We start from the raw sequence: 21689 nt of genomic DNA on the forward strand, positions 1-21689 counted from the left end.
GGCCGGCTCGGTCTAGTAGCAATTTTAGCATTTTTTTTTCTTTCTCTTTGAGTTCAAATCTGGTGTAGTTGGTTGTAGGTTATTTTTGTGCATCTTTTATGTTTTTGCTTATGTGTCAGTTCTTGATTGGGGGCTGTAAACAATAGATTTTAAGGCTCATCCTAATATAAGTTAAACTATTTCTCTTTATCTTTATAGGATTAACGAGCATGAAGAGTAGTTTATAAGCGGATATCACTAGTTTAAATTTTTTTGCCTTACATATAAAAGAAAGGGGTAATTACTTTTTATCCCCATGAACTACAACACCTTGTCACTTTTCTCCCATGAACTACCAACTATGACACCTGATCCCATCAAACTGCCATCTTATGACAAAAAACCCCATTTCGTTAGTCAAATAGGTTAAAATTGACGGTCAACGGGCATGTCAAGTTATGTGCTATTTTAAATTTTTTTCTTCCACTTTTGTCCTCACTTCAAACAAATAAAAGTTAATATGTTTAGGAGGGTATAAGGGTCATTTTCTTGGTCCGAAGTCAGGGCAAAAGTGAAAGAAAAAAAATTTAAAATGGCATATGACTTGCAAATGACCGTTAACCGTCAATTTTAACCCCTTGGACTAACGAAAGGGGGCTTTTTGTCATAAAATGGTAGTTTGATAGGGTTAAGTGTTATAATTGGTAGTTCATGAAGGAAAAGTGCTAAGGCGCTATACTTCATAGAACAAAAGGTAATTACCCTAATAAAATAAAATAAAATAAAAAATAAAAACAAAAAACAAAAAGGAACATTAGCGTGAGTAGAGAGACGGTCAAACTCGATCCCGAACTAAAACACAAGTAATACTTTTGTACTAAATAGAACATCCAGAAACTACTTGGCATTTTCCTCCTAGTGCTTCCACCCAATTTAACACCTCTGTTTGCTTCATCTGCTCGCCTTTGCTTCTTCCTTCCATCCACCCAAATGGATATCCAAAACTTCTTCACGTCCCTAAAACGTTCCCATATATGCATTTTGTTCATCATCTTCACCAACTTAGCCAAGCGCGCTCTATCCGTTAACCAAAAATTCCAAGACTGCGCTCCTCGTGCTTGTGGAAATGGCCCAAACATAAGCTACCCCTTTTGGATACTTGATGAACAGGAATCTTTCTGTGGCTACCCCAGCTTTGGTATTACCTGCAACGAGCAAAACCCAGTTCTCAAAATTTCCAATGATGAATATATCATTAAAGATATCTTTTACTCCTACCATTCACTTCTCGTGGCCAATGCCGCCGCCTATAGGGACGCATGCCCTACTCCTTCGCATAACGTTAGCCTTGATCGAACCCCATTTAATCTTAATATGTATCGTAGTGATTTCTCCATCTTCTACAACTGCACTTCACTGCCTCAATACCCCACAAATGGGTTAGACTGTGCCAGCAATGGTACGACCCTTCATTCTTTAGCTGTTTTCTATGAGAAAGCATTGGAGGTTAACTATCCGTGGGAAAAAAGGTGCCAGTCTTTGGTTGATGTGCCAGTGGATATGCCTTTTGGTGTCAACTTGACAAGCTTGTCGCAAATGAATTATACTGAAATTTTGAAGATGGGTTTCTTGTTAAATTGGACTGCACCTAACTGCAGCAGTTGTGAGATAAGTGGTGGACGCTGTGGCTTCGATAATGGTGAATTTGTTTGTTTTTGCCAAGACCGGGCTCATCACAACACCTGCGATGATGGTAATTCTGTAGGAAATTTCCTTATCATCATTTGATATTTTCTTCAAATTTTCCTTCTTTTTCTTTCTGGGCATAATTTTTAGGCAAACTATAGTGAGCACAATTTTCTCTATGGCCTTTTCATGATAGAAAGCTCAATCTTAGCAGTTTTTAATCGGGCTACCGTCAGATCGTTTTGGCCCTTTATAGCTCTCAATGAATTATACATGAATAGCTTCTTCGATTAATTGTTTGAGATCTGAACTTTTGAGATCTTCGTTCGGTCAAGTCAATGGGTGCCAATTGACTTTACTATTGCCATTGTTTCGGTTTTGTTGTTGGGTGCCTACTCGATTATGGTTGTAAAAGATCTCTTGTAAGATTTTTCCCGTTATTGAATAGGAAAAAAAAAAAAAATGTCATTGGATGCCACTTAAGTCTAGTCTCCACAAAGAAAAGATTTCAGCTTGGAAGACTATTTGCAGCCTTAAGTCTACGACTAAACAAGAATCAATTCTTTTTTTTTGTGGGCTCGTTTCTGTTTACCGTCGTCTTTCATTGCTAATGTTTGAAATGAAAACTCGTATGACTTACGATTGTTCTTACCTGAAGCTAGCTAGGAACCAACTTTTAAGGTGCAACAATATAGTTTTGCTCATGTAGACAGCTCTTAAAACATGCTTTACGAGATACGATTTTGAATGTCACAAAAACTTTGACTTTTCTCACTAAACACCAAATATTAATTTTCAGATGAGATGATCAGATGTTTGATCTAACACCAACAATTAAAACTTGCAAACAATGAGCAAAATGGCATTTATCCCAAATGAATTTTATAAAGTTATTCATGTTCAAGTAATGCATTTCCTTCGGTTGATAAAAAGCATCCTTTTCTTTGCTCCAATACATTTTCATTTTGCTCAATAAATGTCTAATGCTGGGAAGATATCGCTAGCATCTGCCAGACATAGTTTGTGACTTCTATGTTATTGGTGAGCAACAATCATGATGTTGCAACCTGGACATAAAGCGCACTAGAAGGGGATAGTTGGGGATGGGCTCGATCTTAGATTCCAATCTAACCAAAAACAAGGAACACTCTTCTCTTCACTTGCTTTAGCTGATTTAGATTCAGTTCCTTTTTGGTTATTAGGAATATAGATAACTTTCTTATTATGAATCTCTATCAGAGATATGTGGTGTTATCTTCACAAATCTTTGTTAGATTAATACTGTTGAGATTTCAAAGCATGTCAATTTGGCTCTGTTCGTCTTTCACTTAAATGTTTTATTATTTCAACAAAAACTAATATTCTTTACAACTTCAAATGCAGGGAGTCGAAGATCCAAAGTAATGATAATAGTACTAGGTAAGATACTTATTCAATCTAATTTCTTGTTGATATTAACGTTAAGATGCTTGCTTGAACAGAATTACATGAAGTATTCCATCTGCAGGTCAATATGTTTTGATTTTTAATAGCAATTCCCCTTTCATCCAAATATGCAATGATTTAAGGTTCTGCTATCAGTTTTGGTAATCGCTCTATTTGATACAATTGGAAACTTCTAAAATTGTCGTCAATTATTCAAACTTATTGCATGAGAAAACAAAATCCTTTATACTTAATTTTCCCAAAAAAAAAAAAAAAACAAACAAACAAAAAAACAAAACAAAACAAAACAAAAAACTAGAAAAAGTAAGAGGTTCTGCTCTATGAAAAATCAAATAAATGGTCAATGGAGAAAGGTGAAACTTAACGCATAACTTTCACTTGAGTTACTTCTATCTCACTGTTTCTTTTTATATTCTTTTCTCTTCTTTTCTTTCATTTCTTCTAATCTTTTCACTTTTAGTTAGTTCTATCATCTTTTATCTCACCCCCTTTTTTTTTTTTTCATATATTTTTATAAAAATAATATATGCTCTCTCATACATTCACATCCCTGCTATTGGATACTGTTGGTTTAGTTAGTTTTTTTAGTTTCGATTGCTTATCATCTTTTCATAGTGTAAAGTTATATTGTTCTAAGCTTTATCTTTCAATTTATATCTTGAATTTAGTATAATTAATAAGTTTATTGTAAAGTATATTTATACTGTTGATAAGTATTTTTCTGATCTTAAAATGTTAAGGAGCTCCTCAAAAATTTGTTGTTAATAACAGACAAAATATTATATTAATTTCAATTGAAGAATTAATAACTAAACAACCAATCTTTGTAGCAAAATTAGAAGACAATAAAAAAAAAAAAAAAAAAAAAAAAGTGTGATGATAAAATTCATAATGATACTCAAATATGTAATACAACAATTTCTAATGGAGAACACAAACAAGAATTTGAAAAAGATAATTAAAGGAAGTGCAGATTTTACTGAGCTATCAAAATTTATTTTTACAAATATTTATGATCCAGGTCAATAGAAGATATTTATATAAAATTAAGAGATCTATTAATATAAACATATCCAATTGAAAATAGTGATCTAAATTTTCTTAAAGATGAAAAATAGATATTTTTATATGACGTTACATTCGAAAATTATCAAATGAGGAAGAGTATGATAGATAATTATAGTGTATTGTTTTTGCTGTAAATTATTTATTCAAAGTTTAGCATGGGACAATTAATTAATGAAGGAGATAGTGACTAAAAAAATCTTACTTGTAAGATTAAAGTCAAGCAATATCTAATGAACATATTACTAACATGAATAATTGGATTTATTTAGAAATGAGAATATTAAAAATAAAAAAGAGAGAATTGATACAAATATTCAGGAAAAATTAACCATGAGAAAAATTATTGGAAAGTGGAGCAGAGACTACATTTACCTCTTAAACTAACACCCATACTACAATGTCCCCCTCCCCTTAACTTGAAAAAGTTGCAATTGACCCCTCAAACCACCTAGCCTTTTTGCATAGACTCCCATCATTAGGATTTTCTCTTAACTTGGATGGTAAATGCGTCACGTGACGTAAAACTTTCATTATGCCTTTAAATTAGAATAATTAAACTACTGTTTGTTGTGGTCTACTTGTCGTGGAAAAAGTTGTTCATTTTTTTAATTTCTATTTCTTAATTTTTGAGTTACATATGACTCATTTTTTGTCGGATTTAACAAAAAAACATAACAGAGAGGGTTAATTAAAAGGGCTAGGGAGTTGGGGAGAATGCAATTTTAATTTTTTTTTTTTTTTTTGGGGGGGGGGAAATTGACAATCCCAATTTGATTCTAAGTTTCAGGGAGTTAAGTCTAGTTTCCTTAACAAATATTATTGAGAATTATCGTTGTCATGAAGAATCTTGCTACAAGTAGCCTAACATTTAAAGGAAGAATGAGAAGATGTATATATTAAGATAATGATAAAACTATGTACACGGTTCATAACATGTTCAAGTACGATAATAAAAAAATTTGAACCAAAATTGTAAGAGCATGTTCAAGTATTTAACACCATGAAATTCTTAATCATTCTAAAGGAAATAATATAAAAAATAAATTAATACAGATCTTAGCCTATGAAATTAAAACTACAATTATTAAAAAATGTAAACATATTTTTCAGTTATACTTGACTGCGCATTTGATGCAAATCATATGAACAAATAACTCTAATATTGTGATATTTAAAATTTTTAGAAGTAGACTTGTGATGACTCAGAGAAAGTACTAGCTGTATTTGCGTATCACTCGAAAATGATTAGTCAACTTACAATTAAAGCTTCCTAAAATTACTTTGGCTTATGCACCACGTAATTTCATAATTTTCTATTATTTGATTACAATTGCTTTATCGGCTGGAATTGGAGTTTTGATGGTTACAATATGCTGCTTCAAGAAAAAGCTCTCATCAAGTAAAATCATTTGTTTTTGGAAGAAAGAAAGTGAAACCCACAAAAGTGTCGAGGCCTTTTTAAGGAACAATGGACCTCTTTCCATTAGAAGATACAGTTATTCAGATATCAAGAAAATGACCAACTTTTTCAAAGATAAATTAGGCGAAGGGGGCTTTGGTGGTGTCTATAAGGGAAAGTTACAAGATGGTTCTCTTGTGGCAGTGAAGGTTTTGAAAGAATCAAAAGGTAATGGAGAGGAATTCATTAACGAGGTTACAAGCATTAGTAGGACCTCTCATGTCAACATTGTCACTCTTATGGGCTTTTGCTTTGATGGTTCTAAAAGAACTCTTATCTATGAGTTTATGCCTAACGGATCTCTCGAGAAGTTCATATATAAAGAAAATCACTCCAAGGCGAATTGTCACTTGGAATGGGAGACTATATACAAGATTGCACTTGGCATTGCTCGTGGACTAGAGTACTTACATAGAGGTTGCAATACACGAATCTTACATTTTGACATAAAACCTCATAACATTCTTTTGGATGACAATTTTTGCCCAAAAATTTCTGATTTTGGCCTTGCAAAAATATGCTCGAAGGAAGAAAGTATCATATCCATGTTGGGTGCAAGAGGAACTATAGGATATGTAGCTCCAGAACTAGTTTGTAGAAATATTGGGGGGGTTTCTCATAAGTCAGATGTTTATAGCTACGGAATGATGGTTTCAGAAATGGTTGGGGGGAGAAAGAATATTGATATCGGGGTTGATCGTAGTAGTGAATTATTTTTTCCACATTGGATTTACAAGCGTCTTGAACTAGATGAAGAGCTTGGATTGAAGGGTCTTATGAATGAAGAAGATCAAGAAAGAGCAAGGAAGATGATAATAGTAAGTTTGTGGTGCATACAAACTGACCCCTCAAACCGACCACCAATGAGTAAAGTTGTGAATATGTTAGAAGGAAGCCTCGATTCCTTACAAATCCCACCCAAGCCTTTCTTCTCTTCCCCACCAAGATCACCAGCAGATCTTTCAACTACAACGGAAACATCGCAGGTAATTCTTTGATGCTAATATGCGCATTTACTATTAAAGACAACTAAATTTGATTGGCAAACCTTGGCTATATCATAATATCTGTCGTTATAGCTTTCAGCCTGAATTTACAATGATGTGAGTCTTGTTAATTTGTTGCAGAGTTTCATGTAAGAAGTTGTACTAATGATTTTATAATAAATTAAAACTAATAGGAAAGCCCTATACAATATCAAAAGCACTTAAAATTTACCATAATCTTACTTGATTACACAAACATGAAACACCAAAGTGAGTATTGAAGCTTTTTTATGAAGCTTAGTTTAACTATATATATAGGAACTCATTACAGAATCTCCAAAAATTACCAAAATGTAAGGTTTGTTGCTTTGTGAATTGATAACAACGCATAGGAAATAGAAGTTACTGTGAAGACTTTGCTTGGAACAGAGCAAATCTTCTCTATTTTTATCTTCTAGTTTTTGGAGTTTTATGAGATTAAATTTATCTTTTTCTATAAGTTTAAACTTTTTTTATAAATTCTGAGTTTGAATCCTGATTTCATAATTCCTTTTCCATTTAAATTAAATATTCTATTTCTTGGACTTTACTTATTAAAAAAGAATTTAAATCCTAATGTTAGAATAAATATTAAAGTATTAATTAAATTATTAGAAAGATTTTTTCTGTCACAGCATTGCTTGTCAATCGCAAGCTACGTTAACTACAAAAAACTCAGGATTTAGTGATGTGTCTACAGTAACAGTTTTTTTCACACGTCGTGTCAAAGTTTACACGTCACTATTTAGTGACGTGTGAACAGTGACGTCACTAAATGAATTATTTTAAAAACAATTCCATTAGTGACGTGCGAATGATCACACATCACTAATTACTTTTCAAGCTGGAGAAAGTAACCCAAAAAAGTGAAATAAAAATATAATTGCGACGTGTCAAATGTTAGCACGTCACTAAAGTGGTGACATGTCAATATGATACATCGCTCTTTAGTGATGTGCCACTGTGGCATGTCAACAAATTAGTAACCTGTGATGACGTGTGAAGATCACACGTCACTAACTAATAAAAATTGTAATATTTTGATTATTAGGAAAAAATGTTAATTTAAATTAGTCTAATTTGGTGACGTGCTAATCCCCCCACACGTCACCAATGGATTCATGGGGACACGCGCGTGATGCTTTTTGATCTTTTTTTCTTCCTCGATCCCTTCTTCTCCCAGCACGCCGTCACCCTTTCTTCCCCTCCTTTCCTTCTTCTTCTTCTTCTTTTCTTCTTCTTCTTCTCTTCTTTTGTTCTTCAGCTCAGTCTCTCCCTCTCCATCACTGTCTCTCCCTTTCCGGCGGTCTCTCTCGCTCTGATGTAGCGTGACTTAGTGGGCTGCAGCGAAGGACATCAATAAGCAACGAATATGTATTTTTAAATCTTGAGACTATCAAGTAATCAAAGAAATCTTTTTAAAACAATAGATGGAATCTAAGGTTTAAGGAAAAAAATACAAAAAAAAAAACCCAACTCTGAGTATTCTTATTCAATAAACTCAATAATAATCCAAATCTCCGTTTATGAAGGCTATAAGCATGTATTTATAGCCCTTAAAACCCTAAACCTAATAAAATACAAAATAAAGACTCCCAAAACCCAAAACCTAATAAAAGATAAAGTAAAGGAGATTTAAATAAAATAAAGCGACCCGTCCGGACGAGACTTATGGCCGTCCGGACGGCCACGACACTTAAACGTAAAAAGCATGAAATAACATATGGCCAAACGGGGTTTGAACGGGCTTCAAACAGAGCCTTCTGCCAGCTTCATCCAATCTGCATCACGCTCTCTCCTCTGCCGAACGTCGCCGCCGAACAACAACCCTCTGCTGCTGGAGTCCCTAAAAACATGTGGGCTTGCTTAAGGGTGTGAATCTCCTCGATCTCGTCAATTTTTGTTCTCTTTCACTCTCTTGGGTTTCTCTCCCTTCCACCCTCTCCAATTTTCTCTTTTATGCATTGATTTTTGCTTGATTCTCTGCCCCACTCTGGCCATTCCATTCATTAAAGCTCCAATATTGCCGGTCAATTAGGTCTTTCTTTTAGTAAATTTATTTGAGCTTGTGTTCTTCTATGGATTGGGTTTGCTGCTTTTGACGTTGTTTGATTGCGTTATTGAGCTTATGGGATATTTTTTGTGAAAGTTGGTTTGATCTATTTGTTTGTTCACAAATAGGAAATATTTGGTCTTTATGCTCGATCTGTTTGGGTCTCCTGATTTGGTCGGAATATAAAAAAAAAAACAAAACAAATTTTTGGGTCATACTTAATTCTATATATTATGCTTTAGAAGGCAAAAACAGTTGAATTGAATGAAAGTGGGAACTGTGATGCAGGAAGGAGAAGCGAGGCTTGTTGGAGATGAGCTCCGAAGCACTGCAAGCCGCCAATAATCATGATTATTATAGTTTTTCTTATATCTAATGTCATGACGTCAAAAAGCATTTTGTTATTTTCAACACTTTTGTTTTCCTAAAAGTTGTGTAATTGGTATTGATGATCCAAAATTTGTAGGTTTGAGGATTTGGGATTTGAAACTCTGACAATATTTTTTTGTTATTATTGTTATTTTTTTATAATGAAGTTATAAAAAAAAAAATTCGGGAAAAAAATTATTTTTTTTTGGGTGACATGTCAAAAATTCACACGTCACCAAAACTTTTGTGATGTGTCAAACTTGACACGTCACCGTTAGAAATTGAAGAACCAAAAAAAGACCAAGAAAAAGATATTTTTTATTTTTTTGAAAAAATACCAAATAAAAGATGGACCAAAAAAATACTATTGCTTCACACATTTTTTTCATTTTTTATTTTATTTTATTTTTAAATTAACAGATAAGGCAAAAGTTAGTCTAAAATTGGGCAAAATAATTGGGTCTCTATCATCCTTCTTTTGAAAAAAAAATACAATTTACTCATCTGAAATTGTACTTCTCTTTTAATTTTGATTCTAATGTTTCAAAAATTGTAGTGTACTCCTACTAAGTTTTTGTAATTATTAGCGTAGCCATACCGTTTACAAAATTCGTCTTCTCCAATGAGAGAAGGCCGGCCCCATGTGCGATGCAGTCTTCCATTTCTTTCTATTTTCTCTCAATTAAGGAGTAGGACCTTGCCTTCTAATTTTTCCAACTCCTCCGGGTAGGACTAGAGAAATATGGCACCAAGGGTGATAGGCTTGAAATCGATAATTGCACCCTTTGGACGTTTCGTTGATACTTCTAATTCCTGAACCATGGCTTTATTGGCTGTGCTGAGCAGAGGAGTCATATGGGTCCTTCTCGGTAACCAACCACAAGATTTCCACCAAGACTTTTGAGGATTTTCCTTCGGGGATTCGAACTAACAATTTTCGCTTCATAAGGCGTGATTTCTAGCCGATTAAACTATTCATTCGAGACCTCCTCCGCACTACTGATGTTGTCTTCAAAAGATCAATTAATTTCCATGATTCTAAGACCGTTATAAAAATAGTGCCCCTCGTCAATAAGGTTGGGTTCGGTTTTGGATAGACTTGACTCAGACTAACTTCATTAATAAATGACAGATTTTTTCTTTTTTTTTAATAAATTGTTGTTTAATTCAGTTTTTAAAAGTGTTACGTGTAATTTAACAATTGTTGTTTAATAAATGACTATATATTGTATGATAGTGCTCTCTTATCGACATCCACTTCAGAAATTGGGGAAATGGGAGACTTAGCAGCTAAAATGTTAACTCCAGGGGCAGCTAAATCTGGCTACAAAAAGGTCAAAAAAAAAAAAAAAAGTTTCCAAATAAATGCTTACAAAAAAAAAAAAAAAATCGCTGATACCATGAAAGAAAGCAAATAAACTTGCTATTAATAGAATGAATTCAATGTTCGATTCATCATTTATTCATCATTCATTCAATACATTCTGCTAATAGCAAGTTTATTTGCTTTCTTTTAGGTACGAGCAATTGTTTGGGTTTGATAATGATTAGTCTTGTTAATTGCAAATTTGATCCCGAGTTTTTTGTCTCATTCCAATTTGGTATGTTCTCTGTTTGGATGGGGACGACTGCAAACATGTTTTTACTTAAGTTGAATCAATTTGACTTGCTATTAGTAGAATTTCAATTGTTTTTGGTAAAAGGTTACGTACCCTTGTCAAATTATCATCTAATTTATAATGTTTCTCTCAAACTTTCAATTGGGATAATGTCTTCTCTAAACTATCAAAACAGTGTCAATGTTCCTTAAGATTAGCAAAAAGACAAAAATGACCCTATATATTTTTTCAATAAGACAAAAATGCTTTTATAAATTCGAAAGAAAGAAGAAGAAAATTAATTTTTAATTTAAAAAAAGGGAAATTTTTATTGAAAAAATGATTTTTTTAATAAAAAAAGTTGTTTTTTTAAGAAAACGATTTTTTTTTAAAATTTTTTATACCAATATATATTTTTAATATTTTATTATAAAAAATAATTATAAAAAATAAATAAATTTGGCCACCCTTGAATTTTATTTATTTATTTTATTTTTGAAGTTTTAGTTTTTTAGTTTTTTTTTAGAATTTTTAGTATTTTTGTTTTTATTTTATTAAGGTTAGTTTCGTCATTGGGGGAATATTAACAATTTTGGCAGTTTAAAGGAGACATTGTCCCAATTAAAAATTTATGGATAACATTGTCAATTATATAATAATTTGAGAAGGAATATGTGAATTTACCCATTAATTTTTCACTCGAGTCAAAGTCTTTTTAATCAATCTGGGCTTCCCAGTCAGGGATTGACTTCTTTCAGATCCGGACTAGGTTTTGAAAAGCCCACCGGAAAATTGCCCAAAGACCCGGATATATGTATCCCGGCTAATCCAAGCAATCTGGGTTGGACAGGTCATCTTATTTGTGCCCAATTGATCCTATGCCAGCGCACAAGACCCATCACTGCACGAGACTTTTTCTTGGCCGGCCCAATATCATTGTATCCTGCTCTTCCGCCCAATATCATTGTGTCTATTTTTTTTTTATTTTTTTTTTAATTTTTAAATTATAAGTGCTGATTCGCATTGTAATTTGTAACACTTGCATCTCACTTCCATTTGATTGGAATGAAATGATAGTGTTTATTAGTCTTCAAAAAACTTGAACGAACAATATGTTCAAGAATTAAATGTCATTAATATACTGAGGGGTTTTTCTCTATGAGAACCATTTCATCCATGAGAAAAAGTGCATCATTTACTAGCCTATTAGCCGCAACATTCGCTTCCCATGTTGATCAATTAATTGGCATTTGACCATATCGATACTAATTTAATTTCATAGGTTGGGTTAAATGGTCTTATACTCACGTCTTGAGACAAATTTATATATAGTATTATATCATTACTTTCAATTTAATTAAATGGGTTGAGTTACAGTTGACTTATATAATCTTATATTCATACTCGAGACAAGCCGAACCCAACAGGCAAACATGAAATACCACTTTTAAAATTGAAATATCTATTATTAAGTTATTTAAATAATGTAAAAATTCGGACAGTTTTTTTTTTTAATTAATATGATTGGATTTCTGTAATTAATTAATACAATTTTCACATCATTTATTTATTTAATCACCACGCCTTTCCCATCTCATTAATAAACTAGAGCATACTACTAAGGCTAATCCTATAACAAGCATAGAAGATATACATAGTAATATATATAGACTATAGTCATATAGGATACATAGCAAATAACATGAAAGTAGATTCATTATAATATTAGTGATCGATCATGCATGTTTCCATGGAAGGCATTGGAGCTTAGGGCAAGAGTAGTTCCACGTGCTTCTGCATTCTCCTCCCATGCCATCACAACACTTGTACACAAGCCCAAGTGTCGCAATAAATGCCTTGGAGTACCCTATAAATTTATCACAATATTATATATCATCCCAATCAATTCTATAACACTAATCGAATATTTGGCCTTAGAGAGGGATTGCTCTTTTGCTTACCTCGTTGATGATCTCTGAGTGTCACTGCCTTGGCTCCTGACGCTCTTGGTTGTTGAAGTATGGCGACGATGATCAAGAGCCAGAAAAAAAAAATTTGTTTAGGCCATATCCAATAAAAACTTTTGGCCCTATTTTTAATTTTGTTGGCCCATACCCACTAAGTTTTTTTATTTTTGGCCCTTACTTTCAAATGTTCACTTTTTTTGGCCCTTACGATAGTCTTTAGTTCATAAAAAACAACCAAAATAATTTTTTTTAATAAAAAAATTCTAAAAAATCGAAGAAAAAAAATTTGGCTGGCCCCCTTCCATAAAATTTCCTGGCTCCGTCCCTGCCCTCACAAGCTTGATGTTTGAACCCTACAACCCCATGATTTTGTCCTTGAACGAGGTTGGTATGCAAGGTGGTTGGTCCGAAACCGCTTGTTTGATCTCTGTCGGGTTCTTCCTCTGCCTCTTGGGTTTCCTGGACATTTCTTCTTCTTCTTCATTTTCTTGATTTTGGATGATGTTTTCAGAGTTGTTGGGTGCTGACTCCAATGGCTTTTTGGGGGGTATAATTTTCAAAAGCACCCTCTTCTTCTTCTTTTCCACATGCTTCTCCGGGTACTGCTTTCTCTTTTTCATGTGAAATTGAACGAATTCCATCAAGATCATCTGGGTTAGCATTTTTTTTACCTCGTTTTCATTCTCACCCACAGCTCTTATCACCTCCTTTCTAATTTTATTGAAGTGCCCACATAAAGTAGGAGAGCCACCCCTGAGATCCTCAAGAGTGATGGTCATATTTCTCAACGTCTTCTTCCTCTTCTTCTTGAAACAAGAAAAATGATACGATTTTGAATTCCAAAAGGGAAAGTTTCAGAGATGATACCGCGTGGGTGGGGGCATTTGGGGGAAAGAATTGGCTTAAATGATCATGTGCGGGTCACGTGACCACAGTTCTGTCAGATAAGACGGCAGCGACTAATGGAGAGGCGGAATTGAAAAATTTTTAAACTTTGGGGGGTGCATTGCAAAAATTGATTTACATTTTACACTTTAGGGAGGTAAAATGTACTTTTACCTATTTTAAAAATCTGTAACCCTATTCATTTGATTGGTCTTATCTATCAGATTTTATAAGAAAATTTTGGTTAAATCCAAGGGGAATGAATAACCCTTTTAATTCGTGTAATTCATATATACTAATATGTACGTGTTAATAAATTGCAAAAGTCTAACTTTTTCTAAATTTAGGATATTTAATTATGCTCTCGATGAGAAAACACAATCTTGGGTGATGGACACACCAAAATTAACTCTTGAAATGAATTGTCTAGTAGAAATTGACATCTTAAGCAACATGAATAACCACTTCGATAATTCCACTGGATAAGCTTTTAGTCTTCAGCTATATGATCGTTTGATCATTATCAACAATTTTGTCGTGATTTCAAAGCATTAATGAAGATGAAAAAGACAAATACAAGGGAATCTCTATTTAATTTATATAAAGTAATATAACTTGTTATACAAGATTTGGTCATCAATCTGAAATCAAGACAAACAGCCACAAGCTACAATGAAACGTGAAGTAAGGTGCGGAGCTAGCTTATTTGAATTTTTACGTATTTGTATTTTTATTTGGTCTTAGTATGTTCCCCACACCAAATTTAAAAATTATCCAAACATATATAAACCGATTTAATACAATTTTGGATAATATTAAGCTTATCCAGTGGAATTGTGTACAATTTAATACAAATATTAAATAAACATTTACTTATATTCTAATACTACTTAATACAATTTTTTTTTTTTTTTTTTTAAATTAGTACCATATAATTTAATGTTTTTAAATAGCTTATTAATTAGACATTGGACATTAAGCCTATAAATAATAACATAGTTTATACAATGTTAGTTATACACTTATACTATACCCTTAGATCTTAATTAGTTAATTGTACACACATTGAACCTATGATTATTATTATTATTATTATTATTATTATTGAATTGGACATCGGACATTAAACCTATAAATAATAACATAGTTCATATAATGTTAGTTATACTATACCCTTAGATCTTAATTAGTTAATTATACACACATTGAACCTATGATTATTATTATTATTATTATTGAATTGGACAATGGACATTGAAAATTCTATATACGACTCCAAATGACACCTATTCTGAATGTATAGGTGTTTCACACAATATTATGTTAAAATAGATCTGACCTAACAAATAATAATTAACCAAAAACAGATATGCAAAGAACAATAAAGAACACATATATTTTGGTTACGAAGAGGAAACCAATTAGAGAACTCTCTAATTATAAAACCTTTCCGGGGCAGCCAAACCCAAGAAATCAACTAACTTAGTAAAAAAATAAAGGATTACAAGACACAAACCATCACTCTAAGAGAGAGAACAGATTCTCTATATCTCAGACTTTCTTAGCACACTACGGTGAATTCTAGATGCAGAAATTCGTTGTAATACAGATTTGTAGAGATCTATATATATAAGATAAAGACCCCTAGTCTAATTAGGACTCAATTACATTTGAATTAAACCTAGCAGACTACGGGCCGTTGGGACAGTAAACGGGCTCATCCGAACGGGGCTCTTAAAACACGGGAAATATTGTTCTCGTAAGTGGTCGTCCGGACACCGTTGCAGACGGGCTTGCAGACGAGGCTCTCGAGATAAAATTAACTGTGTAGTCTTTAAATCTCGTCTAGACGGCTATGAATCTCGTTCGGACACCCATAGTGATTTGGCACTTTGAATCCATTTTGCTCATCGAACATTTAGCCAACACTTAAAACTTACAAACTCCCCCCTTTGGCAATTTCGGCAACAAAATCAATCGGACAAGTCACCCATCATCTCCCCAATTTTGTACTCCTCCTTTTTGTCACAAATTGACAAAATGTATCATGTTTCCTGAAATACTCAACAAAATACATTAAGGTATATGTGAAACATGAAAAACATACACAAAATTCATGATCACAGATAGGAAAATGCATGAAGATAATGCAAGATCATGAATAAAAGAAACTTTCCCTCAATATATGACTCAATAATCAACAAGAAACTAGAAAGCAAAAATAATTTTTTTTTCTTTTCCCCTTAAAAGTCAAATGAACACACATGAGACACACATCAAAAACTCATGTATTTTAGCAATGAATCTCTCAAACATGCTCCAAATATGCAAAATATACATGAGACTAGAAATAGCAAGAAAACTCATATTGCTTAACCCAAGCCAAGAAAAATGTTCCATTCAACCCATGCTTATATGTTGTGTGTGTAAAGCCATAGTCAAGAGTCAAGCAATGAACAAATATATATTGACAAAGAAGGCATATTAAAACTTTCAAACCATATGAAAGAAATTCATATCCTATTAGGTTAGAAGTCAAACCTTACTAGGGCCTAGTTACCCTCATCCAATATTCTCCCCCTTTGTCTTATCACAAGGCTTAGAACTACATCCGAAATTTTAATTACGGATGAGCCAAGCACAAAAAATTGACACAGTGAAAATTCCCTTTTTGGAATATTTTGGTATTTTGCACATTTCACTTTAGATTTTCTCTTTGAGAACGTGTCTTTTATAAAAATTAAAGTACAAGACATAAGGGTTTGAATTGGAATTTATAGGTTCTAGGTTCAACCAGCATTTGGTCAATTTTAACCCACAAAAAAAAAAAATTCATCCTATGCATATAGTTTGTTCAACATAACAAATTTGTCATGGATTGACATTCCTTCTTGAAGCTTAAGTTCATAGAGATAGCATAAATGAAACATACCACAATAACACATACTTGAATGGATCAATGACAGTTCATTATAAAGATAATCAACTCAAGCATGATAAATGTATTCCATAGGTACATAAATTAAGAGGATTTCCAATTAAGTAATTAAAAAGCTTTTAAAGCATATATCCATCTTAACATTTCAAACATCTTTGCAACACCAATTCCTTTCTCAAAAATTTATTAACACAAATAAACCACAAAGAAGGGCAGCAAAGAAAACAACATGTTTGAATTGAGATTACAACATGCAATACATGAATGTTCTTTAGTATTAAACTTTCATCACATCTTTTAGGTCCCACTACAAAATAATGATTTGGTTTAATAACTACTTCTAGGTCTTCATAAGATATTACACATTCATGAACACTTGATTAGCAAGTAGACATATGCCCTAAAGAAGTGAGTATCATATCCATGTTGGATGCAAGAGGAACTATAGGATATGCAGCTCCAAAACTAACTTGTAGAAATATTGGAAAGGTCTCTCACAAGTCAGATGTTTATAGCTATGGAATGATGGTTTTAGAAATGGTTGGGGGAAGAAAGAATATTGATATCGAGGTTGATCGTACTAGTGAATCATTTTTTCCACATTGGATTTACAAGCGTCTTGAATTAGATGAAGAACTAGGATTACATGGCCTTATGAATGAAGAGCATCATGAAAGTGCAAGGAAGATGATAATAGTGAGTTTGTGGTGCATACAAATTGACCCCTCAAACCGACCACCGATGAGTAGAGTTGTGGATATGTTGAAAGGAAGCCTTGATTCCTTACAAATCCCACCCAAACCTTTCGTGTCTTCCCCAACATGATCACTAGTAGATCGTTTGACTACAATGCAAGGAGTCATCACCTATGATTCTTTAATGTACTACAATCCTTTTTTTTTTTTTTAAAGAACTGTAAATGCATCTTTTCTTTAAAGGGAAACCTTAATGTTGGTTAATAACCGAAGATCTTCAAGAATTGTATCAATTATTTGCTAGTCAATGTGCATTACTATTAAAGACAACTAAATTTTATTGCCTAGACTATGTCATAATATCTGTTGTTATACGAGTTTATATGAGTTTAGCTTGTAAGCTCGAGTCATTTAATATACAATGTGGTTTATTTATAACCCTAGAACCGAGTAATGGTACATACCCATCTCTTATCCCACTTTTATACCACTAAGCTATTGTGGAGATGTCCATCAACTATTTGATCAGTCTTCATTAAAAAAGGAAAAAATCACGACTTGATGAGCATTGCCACATCAAACTAGTAGTATGGGAATGAGATGTAAGATTAGTATTAAGAATTACTCCCTTAGCACCGATTGATGGTCAAAAATAAAATTGCAGTTGACTGACTACCGAAGTCTTATGGTTTAATTGGTTAACTAGACCATATTTTTGGATCTCGATTGACTCATATTTGGACCCATCATATTAGTGGCCTATTTGGCCCTTCTGGGTTTTATGGAATTTGGTTCTACTAGTTTGTGGGCCACATTAATCATGGTACATGCTATATGGCCATCTTAAAAAAGTTCAGTCTGGCAGTTGGGCAGCCACCCTTTTGGGGGTGGCCTAGGAGCCATAGTGTGTCCCAAAGACCACCTTAGCCTATGCTGGTGACCGAGCGGCACCTCTAGCCACCTCTGAATGGAACTGTTGCTGATCATCTTCATGGTGAATACGCAAGATCTGGTGCACTTCAATGGCCAACTCGAATGAAGATTACCTTAGAGGCCGCAAGTGCTTTGACATCTCTCCATGCTTCCGATATTATCCACCATGATGTGAACACAAACAATATTCTTCTTGACTACAATTTTTGTGTGAAAGTCGCTAGTTTTGGACTCTTTTGCCTTTTTCCACAAGGGACTCCTGGTTATATCGATCCAGAGTATTACAAATGCTACCAGCTTACAAGAAAGAGTGATGTCTTTAGCTTCGGGTTAGTCTTTATCGGGCTTATATCATCCATGTCTACTATTGACAGCACAAGGCATCGACAGGAAATAAATTTGTCCAACATGGCTATCAACCAGATTCAAAACCACACATTGCACGAGCTTGTAAATGAGTCCCTTGGATTTCAATCTGACTACAAGGTGCGGAGAATGATTACTGCCGTGGTAGAGTTGGCATTTTAGTGTCTGCAATATGTTAGAGACATGAGACCATCTACAGTGGAAGTGTTGGAAGCTCTGCAGGATATACAAAATAAGGACTACACTTGTTAGAGCAGTTTTTGGTACTGCCTAACCGACGCAAAATAATAAGAGAGTCAAAAGGTCCTCGACCTTGGCTGGGATACTCCAATGCTTAAGTTAGCATGTTTGTCCAGAGTGAGAACAGAGTAATGAGCATAAATTTTGGGAAGATGTATCGACACCTTTACTTGATGTGTTGCATCCTCTTCATAAGGTTTAGGTAACTCCTTTCTGCTGTTCCACGTTCATCTCATGGTTGAGAGATAGTGTAAGGTGTTTGAAAGATAATGATCTCTCCACATTTAGGAAGTAGTGGAGAGATAATCTCCTAAAATCTGGAGTAGCTTAATCATTGTAGAATTCTATGTAGTTGTATTTTATCTAAGTAAGATTGTTTGGGTGAAACCCATTGTGGATTTTCTCCACAACAGTTACTCCCGATTTCTATGGCTGACTTGTACAACTAGTCGGGCATCCGTAATCTTCTGTGTACTCATGACGAAGTTACCCTTGTGCCTAATACCGAAGGTGAAGTGTCAGCCGTCAAGTGCTTGTTGGGACCACGATTGTTGGGGTTCCTAGTATGTGGCATAGGTCTTACCCCCCCCCCCCCCCCCCCGCCCCCGCCCCCGCCCCCAATGCTTGTGGCTTGGGTTTTATCAAATTGCCGTTGGCGAACTTGTCAAATTTTTATTTCTTGTTCGGTATGGCTCGAGGCAGGGTCTTCATGTATGTGCGCGGGACAAGGCCGTGTCTTTTTGTCTCGGGTCCGACATAGCACCTAAGAGCTAAAACTGTACACTTGTTGATAAGGAGCTAAACTTTAGTTCTCATTGATGTTATGGTGGTGCTAGCTTAGACTATCGTCCAAGTCGAATTTGAGAGAGCGCTTGCGGTTCACACCACCTAGGCTCTTCATGTGCGGCTCTGTAATGCCCTCAAAACTGACCTTAACCGTTTTAGTAGGGTTACTGTCAATGCCTCCAATTCAATTAACTGGTAACTGTCTAAAGGTTTCCCCTATCAAGAATACCCAGAGTAATTATAACGGAAGCACAAAATGACAAATTTAAGTTATTTAAAATAATTCATTAGGCATGCATATACTATCATTAATCAATCACAGACCGGGAGCTACTAATCAAACCTGATATAAATACAATGGTCTTTAGGCTTCCTTCCTTAGAAGTCCTTTTAAAAGAGATAACCTGACAAGCCACAAACATTGCGTAAGTCTAAGATTTAGTAAGTAAATCTCATAATAGGGTATGATGTAATACCCCGATAAAAATCCTTGCCTTAATAGGTTAATAACTCACTACGAACACGTGTAATTATTTTCGTAAAGCATATTTTTAGAAACAGAAGGACCCAAGCCCTTATATGTAATCCAAGTCCTGAAGCCTTTAAGACAAAACCCAGGCCCCACCCCTTTCTAACCAAACGTACGCCGGGGGACCACCCAAACGTACACACTTGGCCCTTAGTGAGAACGTACGCCAGTGGACCACCCGAACGTTTGTTGACCAGTCCTTGACCCATTAGGCAATATCTTAGAATGTACACTTGAACCCTTTTATCCAACGTGTAATAGTACCTCAACATTCCCTATCAATTCTGAAAAGCATTTTTAACCCATTCTCCACTTTTCAGGCCTAAGCACGCCTCCACCCTCTATATATGCCCTACTATGCAATGCTTAGCCACCTTCAACCTCAGAAAACCTAACCCTATTGTGAGGAGAGGCTTGAAGAAATAATTGAGAGAGCTTGGTGCATTTGCTATCTTCAAAAGTGATTTCTTGACCCCTCTTTTATCTTTTACTACTTGTTGTTACTGTTTTCCTATTGCTACAAGTCTTGAAGATGCTATGACAAGCCTTGTACCCGTTTTCTTACAAAACCAAGAAATGTTTTCAAAAGACTTTAAAACACCTCTTTGATTTGTCGAGTTGCATGATATGTACCTTGCATGAGTTTTTTTGGTAGCCTAGAACGAGATTTATCAACCCTCAAATTAGATAGAAGTCGCAAAACATAGTTTGGAGCTTTTGGCCTGTGTACCTAACTCATTGGCCAAACGTATACTCTCGAGGCTGAACATTCGGCTAGGAAGCATGGCATCTGTCCTTTGGCTCCAAATGTACAATTTTAGGGTCTAGTAACCCTTTTGTTAGAAGGAACTCAGTACCATACCTATAACGAATTCTCTAAGTACTGTGCATAACGATATGTCATATTTCATTATAGCAGGAAATTGTGATTTCGGAGGATTCGCTCAAGTGCGCAAGGTAAGCAAACACTTATAAATGCTTTCCTTAAATATGTGCGATATGTCAGGTGACTGACCCCACTTATGATATGAGCATGTCTACATTTTTGTAATAACTTGTTAACTGTTTTAATAACTAGTTGATAAGATACATTGTATGACATGGTACATCGGTATGTGCAGTATAATGGCCATGAGCTTAGTATATAGACTTGATTCTATGGTCAAATGTGTGTGTTGTTATATGAGCCTCTAATGGTTGTTTCATGACCGGCGTAGCTTTAATGGGCGGTCACTACAGGACGTAGATCATTAGTAGCATGGGCTACCCGAGATCGGACTCAGTCGGGCTGCTAGTGTTATGGATGACAGCGTACAATGGTTGTGGCACCAGCATTGTATTACAGGTCACTCAGGACATCGCTAACCCTGCTGAGAAGGGGTAATATCTTGAGTAGACCATATATGATAGTTACTACCTATAAAGCATTAGTTTGCTGCATTAAAATATTTAGGCGATTGCCGCCGGTAGTACACCACATTTTATCAACCAAACAATATTTTTTATGGTATATTGACGCAAACAACACCTCCTCTCAACGTTTACTAAAACTGAACGTTTATTTCTACTTAATAATAATAGGCTTATGTCATACCTAATTGTGAGATTTAATTACGAAGTCGTTAGGCTTATGCGGTTATTACTCTTATAGGGAGCTTGTTTCTAGA

General features: G+C 34.4%; 1 protein-coding gene across 1 annotated transcript; it reads left to right on the forward strand.

Annotated features, from left to right (window-relative positions):
* Window positions 1–866: 866 nt before the first annotated feature.
* Window positions 867–9061, forward strand: LOC132185304 (LEAF RUST 10 DISEASE-RESISTANCE LOCUS RECEPTOR-LIKE PROTEIN KINASE-like 2.1). The gene is made up of 4 exons (XM_088518445.1): window positions 867–1732; window positions 3049–3084; window positions 5510–6624; window positions 9005–9061. The coding sequence occupies exons 1-4, from the start codon at window positions 970–972 to the stop codon at window positions 9059–9061; spliced, it is 1971 nt and encodes a 656-aa protein (XP_088374571.1). The 5' UTR covers window positions 867–969.
* The last annotated feature ends 12628 nt before the right edge of the window (window positions 9062–21689 follow it).

This window comes from Corylus avellana, chromosome 7 (assembly GCF_965113065.1).
Source record: "Corylus avellana chromosome 7, dhCorAvel1.hap1.2, whole genome shotgun sequence".
NCBI lineage: Eukaryota > Viridiplantae > Streptophyta > Magnoliopsida > Fagales > Betulaceae > Corylus > Corylus avellana.